We start from the raw sequence: 12,165 nt of genomic DNA on the forward strand, positions 1-12,165 counted from the left end.
TGACCTCTATGTCTAGAACATATCTATCTATCTATCTATCTATCTATCTATCTATCTATCTATCTCTCTCTCTCTCTCTCTCCTATCTCTCTCTCTATCTATCTCCTATCTATCTATCTATCTATCTATCTATCTATCTATCTATCTATCTCCTATCTATCTATCTATCTATCTATCTATCTATCTATCTATCTCCTATCTATCTATCTATCTATCTCCTATCTATCTATCTATCTATCTATCTATCTATCTATCTATCTATCTCCTATCTATCTCCTATCTATCTATTTATCTCCTATCTATCTATCTATCTATCTATCTATCTATCTATCTATCTCCTATCTATCTATTTATCTCCTATCTATCTATCTATCTATCTATCTATCTATCTATCTCCTATCTATCTATCTATCTATCTATCTATCTATCTATCTATCTCCTATCTATCTATCTATCTCCTATCTATCTATCTATCTATCTATCTATCTATCTCCTATCTATCTATCTATCTATCTATCTATCTATCTATCTATCTCCTATCTATCTATCTATCTATCTATCTATCTATCTATCTCCTATCTATCTATCTATCTATCTATCTATCTATCTATCTATCTATCTATCTCCTATCTATCTATCTATCTATCTATCTATCTATCTATCTCCTATCTATCTATCTATCTATCTATCTCCTATCTATCTATCTATCTATCTATCTATCTATCTATCTCCTATCTATCTATCTATCTATCTATCTATCTATCTATCTATCTATCTATCTCCTATCTATCTATCTATCTATCTATCTATCTATATATACACACAGTATCTAATACTACACAGATGATAGGATTCCGCTCTATACAGTAGAATAATAATGACATGAAACTTCCCGTCGTACTCACCAGATGGCAGCTCATCCAGAGGAAACTCCAGCACTTTGGATTTGTAAACAGAATGTAATTGATAATCCTCCTGTAGTAGAAAATAGAGAATTATTAGAGTCATTATGATAAAATACTTATTAAATGTAATAGTCACGAAAACAAGAGCAGCAGGAGATTCTCTTTTCTGGTCAGGGTCACATGTCAGGATTCGCCGCCCTGAACTTTCCGGTGGGTGACCTGCCGAAGGCTAACCTGCTGTGGTCTGCGACTAAAACCCCACAGCACAATGTGACCTGTTATCTAATTGTTGCTGCAGTTTCAATTGGCGCTTTTATTACTTGCAATGCAGAGGTGACAGGACAGAACACACAGCAATTCCTGCAGGAGGGAAGGATCCAGTGTTGGCCATTGTTACAGGAGGTCATAGAGGAACACACTGCAGAATACTCCGATCATGTAATGTTATAGCAGAGGCATAACAGGTAAGAAAAACGTAATGGGCTCCAGTGTACTGTGTCCCCTGTATCTGCAAATTCACAACTTGTAATACACAAGTAATACACACAGTGATGTCACAGTACAGGGATAATACACACAGTGATGTCACAGTACAGGATAATACACACAGTGATGTCACAGTACAGGATAATACACACAGTGATGTCACAGTACAGAGATAATACACACAGTGATGTCACAGTACAGGGATAATACACACAGTGATGTCACAGTACAGGATAATACACACAGTGATGTCACAGTACAGGATAATACACACAGTGATGTCACAGTACAGAGATAATACACACAGTGATGTCACAGTACAGGATAATACACACAGTGATGTCACAGTACAGAGATAATACACACAGTGATGTCACAGTACAGGGATAATACACACAGTGATGTCACAGTACAGAGATAATACACACAGTGATGTCACAGTACAGGGATAATACACACAGTGATGTCACAGTACAGGATAATACACACAGTGATGTCACAGTACAGGGATAATACACACAGTGATGTCACAGTACAGAGATAATACACACAGTGATGTCACAGTACAGCGATAATACACACAGTGATGTCACAGTACAGGATAATACACACAGTGATGTCACAGTACAGAGATAATACAGACAGTGATGTCACAGTACAGGGATAATACACATAGTGATGTCACAGTACAGAGATAATACACACAGTGATGTCACAATACAGAGATAATACACACAGTGATGTCACAGTACAGAGATAATACAGACAGTGATGTCACAGTACAGGGATAATACACATAGTGATGTCACAGTACAGAGATAATACACACAGTGATGTCACAATACAGAGATAATACACACAGTGATGTCACAGTACATAGATAATACACACAGTGATGTCACAGTACAGAGATAATACAGACAGTGATGTCACAGTACAGGGATAATACACACAGTGATGTCACACTACAGGGATAATACACACAGTGATGTCACAGTACAGAGATAATACACACAGTGATGTCACAGTACAGGGATAATACACACAGTGATGTCACAGTACAGGGATAATACACACAGTGATGTCACAGTACAGGATAATACACACAGTGACGTCACAGTACAGAGATAATACACACAGTGATGTCACAGTACAGAGATAATACACACAGTGATGTCACAGTACAGGGATAATACACACAGTGATGTTACAGTACAGAGATAATACACACAGTGATGTCACAGTACAGGATAATACACACAGTGATGTCACAGTACAGGATAATACACATAGTGATGTCACAGTACAGGATAATACACACAGTGATGTCACAGTACAGGATAATACACACAGTGATGTCACAGTACAGGGATAATACACACAGTGATGTCACAGTACAGGATAATACACACAGTGATGTCACAGTACAGGATAATACACACAGTGATGTCACAGTACAGGATAATACACACAGTGATGTCACAGTACAGGATAATACACACAGTGATGTCACAGTACAGGGATAATACACACAGTGATGTCACAGTACAGGGATAATACACACAGTGATGTCACAGTACAGAGATAATACACACAGTGATGTCACAGTACAGGATAATACACACAGTGATGTCACAGTACAGGGATACTACACACAGTGATGTCACAATACAGAGATAATACACACAGTGATGTCACAGTACAGAGATAATACACACAGTGATGTCACAGTACAGGATAATACACACGGTGATGTCACAGTACAGAGATAATACACACAGTGATGTCACAGTACAGGGATAATACACACAGTGATGTCACAATACAGAGATAATACACACAGTGATGTCACAGTACAGGGATAATACACACAGTGATGTCACAGTACAGAGATAATACACACAGTGATGTTACAGTACAGGGATAATACACACAGTGATGTCACAATACAGAGATAATACACACAGTGATGTTACAGTACAGAGATAATACACACAGTGATGTCACAGTACAGAGATAATACAGTGATGTCACAGTACAGGATAATACACACAGTGATGTCACAGTACAGGATAATACACACAGTGATGTCACAGTACAGGATAATACACACAGTGATGTCACAGTACAGGGATAATACACACAGTGATGTCACAGTACAGAGATAATACACACAGTGATGTCACAGTACAGGGATAATACACACAGTGATGTCACAGTACAGGATAATACACACAGTGATGTCACAGTACAGGATAATACACACAGTGATGTCACAGTACAGGATAATACACACAGTGATGTCACAGTACAGAGATAATACACACAGTGATGTCACAGTACAGGATAATACACACAGTGATGTCACAGTACAGAGATAATACACACAGTGATGTCACAGTACAGGGATAATACACACAGTGATGTCAGAGTACAGAGATAATACACACAGTGATGTCACAGTACAGAGATAATACACACAGTGATGTCACAGTACAGAGATAATACACACAGTGATGTCACAGTACAGGGATAATACACACAGTGATGTCAGAGTACAGGGAAAATACACACAGTGATGTCACAGTACAGGATAATACACACAGTGATGTCACAGTACAGAGATAATACACACAGTGATGTCACAGTACAGAGATAATACACACAGTGATGTCACAGTACAGGGATAATACACACAGTGATGTCACAGTACAGAGATAATACAGACAGTGATGTCACAGTACAGGGATAATACACATAGTGATGTCACAGTACAGAGATAATACACACAGTGATGTCACAATACAGAGATAATACACACAGTGATGTCACAGTACATAGATAATACACACAGTGATGTCACAGTACAGAGATAATACAGACAGTGATGTCACAGTACAGGGATAATACACACAGTGATGTCACACTACAGGGATAATACACACAGTGATGTCACAGTACAGAGATAATACACACAGTGATGTCACAGTACAGGGATAATACACACAGTGATGTCACAGTACAGGGATAATACACACAGTGATGTCACAGTACAGGATAATACACACAGTGACGTCACAGTACAGAGATAATACACACAGTGATGTCACAGTACAGAGATAATACACACAGTGATGTCACAGTACAGGGATAATACACACAGTGATGTTACAGTACAGAGATAATACACACAGTGATGTCACAGTACAGGATAATACACACAGTGATGTCACAGTACAGGATAATACACATAGTGATGTCACAGTACAGGATAATACACACAGTGATGTCACAGTACAGGATAATACACACAGTGATGTCACAGTACAGGGATAATACACACAGTGATGTCACAGTACAGGATAATACACACAGTGATGTCACAGTACAGGATAATACACACAGTGATGTCACAGTACAGGATAATACACACAGTGATGTCACAGTACAGGATAATACACACAGTGATGTCACAGTACAGGGATAATACACACAGTGATGTCACAGTACAGGGATAATACACACAGTGATGTCACAGTACAGAGATAATACACACAGTGATGTCACAGTACAGGATAATACACACAGTGATGTCACAGTACAGGGATACTACACACAGTGATGTCACAATACAGAGATAATACACACAGTGATGTCACAGTACAGAGATAATACACACAGTGATGTCACAGTACAGGATAATACACACGGTGATGTCACAGTACAGAGATAATACACACAGTGATGTCACAGTACAGGGATAATACACACAGTGATGTCACAATACAGAGATAATACACACAGTGATGTCACAGTACAGGGATAATACACACAGTGATGTCACAGTACAGAGATAATACACACAGTGATGTCACAGTACAGGGATAATACACACAGTGATGTCACAGTACAGAGATAATACACACAGTGATGTCACAGTACAGGATAATACACACAGTGATGTCACAGTACAGAGATAATACACACAGTGATGTTACAGTACAGGGATAATACACACAGTGATGTCACAATACAGAGATAATACACACAGTGATGTTACAGTACAGAGATAATACACACAGTGATGTCACAGTACAGAGATAATACAGTGATGTCACAGTACAGGATAATACACACAGTGATGTCACAGTACAGGATAATACACACAGTGATGTCACAGTACAGGATAATACACACAGTGATGTCACAGTACAGGGATAATACACACAGTGATGTCACAGTACAGAGATAATACACACAGTGATGTCACAGTACAGGGATAATACACACAGTGATGTCACAGTACAGGATAATACACACAGTGATGTCACAGTACAGGATAATACACACAGTGATGTCACAGTACAGGATAATACACACAGTGATGTCACAGTACAGAGATAATACACACAGTGATGTCACAGTACAGGATAATACACACAGTGATGTCACAGTACAGGATAATACACACAATGATGTCACAGTACAGAGATAATACACACAGTGATGTCACAGTACAGGGATAATACACACAGTGATGTCAGAGTACAGAGATAATACACACAGTGATGTCACAGTACAGAGATAATACACACAGTGATGTCACAGTACAGAGATAATACACACAGTGATGTCACAGTACAGGGATAATACACACAGTGATGTCAGAGTACAGAGATAATACACACAGTGATGTCACAGTACAGGATAATACACACAGTGATGTCACAGTACAGAGATAATACACACAGTGATGTCACAGTACAGAGATAATACACACAGTGATGTCACAGTACAGGATAATACACACAGTGATGTCACAGTACAGGATAATACACACAGTGATGTCACAGTACAGGGATAATACACACAGTGATGTCACAGTACAGGGATAATACACACAGTGATGTCACAGTACAGGGATAATACACACAGTGATGTCACAGTACAGAGATAATACACACAGTGATGTCACAATACAGAGATAATACACACAGTGATGTCACAGTACAGGGATAATACACACAGTGATGTCACAATACAGAGATAATACACACAGTGATGTCACAGTACAGGGATAATACACACAGTGATGTCACAGTACAGGGATAATACACACAGTAATGTCACAGTACAGGGATAATACACACAGTGATGTCACAATACAGAGATAATACACACAGTGATGTCACAGTACAGGGATAATACACACAGTGATGTCACAATACAGAGATAATACACACAGTGATGTCACAGTACAGAGATAATACACACAGTGATGTCACAGTACAGGATAATACACACAGTGATGTCACAGTACAGAGATAATACACACAGTGATGTCACAGTACAGGGATAATACACACAGTGATGTCACAGTACAGGGATAATACACACAGTGATGTCACAATACAGAGATAATACACACAGTGATGTCACAGTACAGGGATAATACACATAGTGATGTCACAGTACAGAGATAATACACACAATGATGTCACAGTACAGGGATAATACACATAGTGATGTCACAGTACAGGGATAATACACACAGTGATGTCACAGTACAGGGATAATACACACAGTGATGTCACAGTACAGGGATAATACACACAGTGATGTCACAGTACAGGGATAATACACACAGTGATGTCACAGTACAGGGATAATACACACAGTGATGTCACAGTACAGGATAATACACACAGTGATGTCACAGTACAGAGATAATACACACAGTGATGTCACAATACAGAGATAATACACACAGTGATGTCACAGTACAGAGATAATACAGACAGTGATGTCACAGTACAGGGATAATACACATAGTGATGTCACAGTACAGAGATAATACACACAGTGATGTCACAGTACAGGATAATACACACAGTGATGTCACAGTACAGAGATAATACACACAGTGATGTCACAGTACAGGATAATACACACAGTGATGTCACAGTACAGGATAATACACACAGTGATGTCACAGTACAGAGATAATACACACAGTGATGTCACAGTACAGGGATAATACACACAGTGATGTCACAGTACAGGGATAATACACACAGTGATGCCACAGTACAGGATAATACACACAGTGATGTCACAGTACAGGGATAATACACACAGTGATGTCACAGTACAGGATAATACACACAGTGATGTCACAGTACAGGGATAATACACACAGTGATGTCACAGTACAGAGATAATACAAACAGTGATGTCACAGTACAGGGATAATACACACAGTGATGTCACAGTACAGAGATAATACACACAGTGATGTCACAGTGCAGGGATAATACACACAGTGATGTCACAGTACAGAGATAATACACACAGTGATGTAACAGTACAGGATAATACACACAGTGATGTCACAGTACAGGGATAATACACACAGTGATGTCACAGTACAGAGATAATACACACAGTGATGTCACAGTACAGGGATAATACACACAGTGATGTCACAGTACAGAGATAATACACACAGTGATGTCACAGTGCAGGGATAATACACACAGTGATGTCACAGTACAGAGATAATACACACAGTGATGTAACAGTACAGGATAATACACACAGTGATGTCACAGTACAGAGATAATACACACAGTGATGTCACAGTACAGAGATAATACACACAGTGATGTCACAGTACAGAGATAATACACACAGTGATGTCACAGTACAGAGATAATACACACAGTTATGTCACAGTACAGAGATAATACACACAGTGATGTCACAGTACAGAGATAATACACACAGTGATGTCACAGTACAGAGATAATACACACAGTGATGTCACACTACAGGGATAATACACACAGTGATGTCACAGTACAGGGATAAAAAAGCAGTTACCTTAGGAAACCCCGGCCCCATAGACTATAATGGGGTCCGCGTGGTTTCCGTTCAGTTTCTGCTTGGGAAGGGCAAAAAATGTGGAGAGGTGAACGGAATGCCCATAAGGAGACCGGGTGCAGATGTGAACCGAGTCTTAGCCTAAAATAGTTTTTCCTCTCCGTTAATAATCTTTTGGCTAGAGCCTGTGATGTGGGTGGTTTTTTTTAAAAGTATAATTATTTTACTTTAATTTTTTTTATTATGTGGCATTTTATTTCCTTTTTTTTTTTACAATAAGCCCATATTGTCATAATGCCCTTTGGGGGTATGTTAACAGTCCATTTGTTTTTGGAGGGGGGGGGGCTGATTTCTCCTGTAACAAGGGCTAATACATTTAGCAGCCTCCCAACATGTACTGGAGAGTCGATCTGTATTCTCTAGGACCCAGCAGCTCTTACAGTTCCTGGTGAACATGACTGCTAGGTCAGAGAGGAGCCGTATCATGGCCTCTCCCATAGCTGTGTACACAGAGATCAGGAAGGCAGGGATGGTAATAAAAAAACCTCTCGAGTTCTGTGTGTTCACAAGTAGGAATTTGATGCTGAATTTCTCAAGTAGGAAATTTCTATTTCAGAAATTTGAAGTAAATTTTTTCTGCTTGGCCTCAAGCGGAATCCAAAGGGGACATTCAGACGGAGCAAAATGGAGCAGATACCGCGCATATTATGGCGCGTTCCCATGCTGTATCCGTGTGGAATAGTGTCCTATAAGAAGGCTTTTTTACTGCGCGGACTCTGGCACCGATCCCGCACGGATTCTGCGCGGGTACCAGAAAGCACCATAATATGTGCGGTATCCGCGCCGTTTTGTTCACACGGGGTGCGGATGGCGGATTTTGATCCTGATTCTGACGCGGGAAGCCGTGTCAGAATATGGCCAAAATCCACCTGCCGCAACTTCCAACAGTGGTGGCACTCCGGACCGGCGTAGGCCCAAATGAATGGGCTTAGTCCGGAGTGTGCTGTCGCGAGGCAGAATCAGCCATGGAATCCACCTGAGGAAAGGGCAGCTCGCTTCTTTTTGTTGCCGCTCATGGAAAAAAGAGTGCTAGCAGTCTACATAGACTGCTATTGTGAGGGGGCGGATTATGACGTGGATTCCGCACCAAAATCTGCCCCGTGTGAATGGGGCCTTAGGAACGAACAGGATGAGAAAAATCATCTACTGTCTCCAATAGAAATGATTGAGGGGTAGATTTCAGGCAGATTTTAAGGCATCAAATTCATAGTTGCAGTATCCTCAGGGGCACAATGCGAGTTGCAGCCAAAAGTTGACATGTAACCCTGGCTCTAAGGGTGGGTTCACACTACCATTGCTAATGTCCATTTCTGTCATAGGACAACAGCAACAGACATTAAGGCCTTGTTCACATCTGCACTGAGCTTTCTCCACTGTCTGGGTCTGCCAGGGGACCTGAGTGACATAGAGCCAGTCTGCTAAAACACTGGTCACCGGCAGACGCCTTCACACGGAGTAAACGCGCCTGTATTTTTGCAAAATACACGTGTAAAAATAAGACTCCCATTGACTTCAATGACATTTTACAGGCGTATTTTTACACGTGTAAAAAATATCATTAAAGTCAATGGGAGTCTTAGTTCACACGTGAAAAAAGCCTAGCTGATTTTGTCACTGATTTTTCAGCGTCGCTTTTTTTGGACACTGTTTTTTGCATTGGACGCTGTTTTTGACGCTTTTTCAGTCACTGTTTTTTTGAAGCTTTTTTTTTTTGTATTACAAAAAAGTACATGATAAAAAAACCGCTAGCGGTTTCAGTCGCTGTTTTTGCCAAAACAGCTGCAAAAATAAGCGACCAAAAACCGCTAGCGGTTTTTTCAGTGCCCCATAGACTCCTATTAATTTTTTCAGGCGTTAAACACCTGAAGAAAGGTCATGTTGCTTCTTTTTCTGCTAGCAAAAAAAGCTAGCAATAAAAAAAGCTAGCAGAAAAAAAAAGCTAGCAATTCACATAGGGCTACATTTTATGGAGGCTGATTTGGCCGCGAAATCAGCTGTCAAAATCAGCGTCCATGTCCCCGTGTGAACTAGCCCTTATTTGTACAGGTGTATTTTGCAAAAATACAGGCGCGTTTACTCCGTGTGAAGGCTCCCTTAAAGGGGCTCTATCAGCAAAATCCTGCAGATAGAGCCCTACATATGCGTGAATAGCCTTTAAAAAGGCTATTCAGGCACTGTAAATGTTATATTAAACTACCCCCCCGTTTTAAAATAATAACTTAAAAAAGAATGTTCTCTACATACGGAACGTGCACCCTGGGCGGGCATTCAGGGTGCGCCGTCTTCTTCTTCCCCGCCTCTTCTTCCTCTGACGTCTTCGGGTGCCGTCCTCCTCCGGCGCTTGCTCGCGGACACTGATAAAAAAAAAAAATAGCCCGGGCGCATGCGCAGTAGCACGCGGCTTCTACAACGGCTACTGCGCATGCGCCCGGGCTATTTTTTTTTTATCAGTGTCCACGAGCAAGCGCCGGAGGAGGATGGGACCCGAAGACGTCAGAGGAAGAAGTGGCGGGGAAGAAGAAGACGGCGCACCCTGAATGCCCGCCCAGGGTGCACGTTCCGTAAGTAGAGAACATTCTTTTTTAAGTTATTATTTTAAAACGGGGGGGGGGGGTAGTTTAATTTAACTTTTACAGTGCCTGAATAGCCTTTTTAAAGGCTATGCACGCATATGTAGGGCTCTATCTGCAGGATTTTGCTGATAGAGCCCCTTTAAACCATACCGAGAGCAACAGAGCGAAAAATCTTCTGTGCGGGACTTTTCTCTGCCGATTTCTGCAGCCGAGACTCTGGTGCAGATGTGAACTGAGGCTAAGTGCATAGTCAATGGGGTCTGGGTCAGCGTTGTGGTCCGACTCTCAGTCGTGCGGGTCCCTCAGTGGGTCTGAGAGGCCTGTGCAGATGTGAAAGGGTTAATGGTGACTATAACATTATATAGTATATTATATACACTCACCGGCCACTTTATTAGGTACACCTGTCCAACTGCTCGTTAACACTTAATTTCTAATCAGCCAATCACATGGCGGCAACTCAGTGCATTTAGGCATGTAGACATGGTCAAGACAATCTCCTGCAGTTCAAACCGAGCATCAGTATGGGGAAGAAAGGTGATTTGAGTGCCTTTGAACGTGGCATGGTTGTTGGTGCCAGAAGGGCTGGTCTGAGTATTTCAGAAACTGCTGATCTACTGGGATTTTCACGCACAACCATCTCTAGGGTTTACAGAGAATGGTCCGAAAAAGAAAAAACATCCAGTGAGCGGCAGTTCTGTGGGCGGAAATGCGTTGTTGATGCCAGAGATCAGAGGAGAATGGCCAGACTGGTTCGAGCTGATAGAAAGGCAACAGTGACTCAAATAGCCACCCGTTACAACCAAGGTAGCCAGAAGAGCATCTCTGAACGCCGCACAGTACATCCAACTTTGAGGCAGATGGGCTACAGCAGCAGAAGACCACACCGGGTGCCACTCCTTTCAGCTAAGAACAGGAAACTGAGGCTACAATTTGCACAAGCTCATCGAAATTGGACAATTGAAGATTGGAAAAACGTTGCCTGGTCTGATGAGTCTCGATTTCTGCTGCGACATTCGGATGGTAGGGTCAGAGTTTGGCGTCAACATCATGAAAGCATGGATCCATCCTGCCTTGTATCGGTAACGGTTCAGGCTGGTGGTGGTGGTGTCATGGTGTGGGGAATATTTTCTTGGCAATTTTTTTGGGCCCCTTGGTACCAATTGAGCATCGTTGCAACGCCAAAGCCTACCTGAGTATTGTTGCTGACCATGTCCATCCCTTTATGACCACAATGTACCCAACATCTGATGGCTACT

The 12,165-nt window shown here is 41.2% G+C and overlaps 1 protein-coding gene across 3 annotated transcripts in view; it reads right to left on the reverse strand.

The window, feature by feature from the left end:
• ADAM22 (ADAM metallopeptidase domain 22) overlaps positions 1-12,165 on the reverse strand; it is a 138,155-nt gene that overhangs the window by 38,391 nt on the left and 87,599 nt on the right. For all 3 annotated transcript variants that reach the window (XM_075271708.1, XM_075271707.1, XM_075271706.1), the window contains exon 7: positions 906-975. In XM_075271708.1, coding sequence (XP_075127809.1) covers positions 906-975 — 70 coding nt within the window. The remainder of the gene's footprint in view (positions 1-905; positions 976-12,165) is intronic.

This window comes from Leptodactylus fuscus, chromosome 4 (assembly GCF_031893055.1).
Source record: "Leptodactylus fuscus isolate aLepFus1 chromosome 4, aLepFus1.hap2, whole genome shotgun sequence".
Taxonomy (NCBI): Eukaryota; Metazoa; Chordata; class Amphibia; order Anura; family Leptodactylidae; genus Leptodactylus; species Leptodactylus fuscus.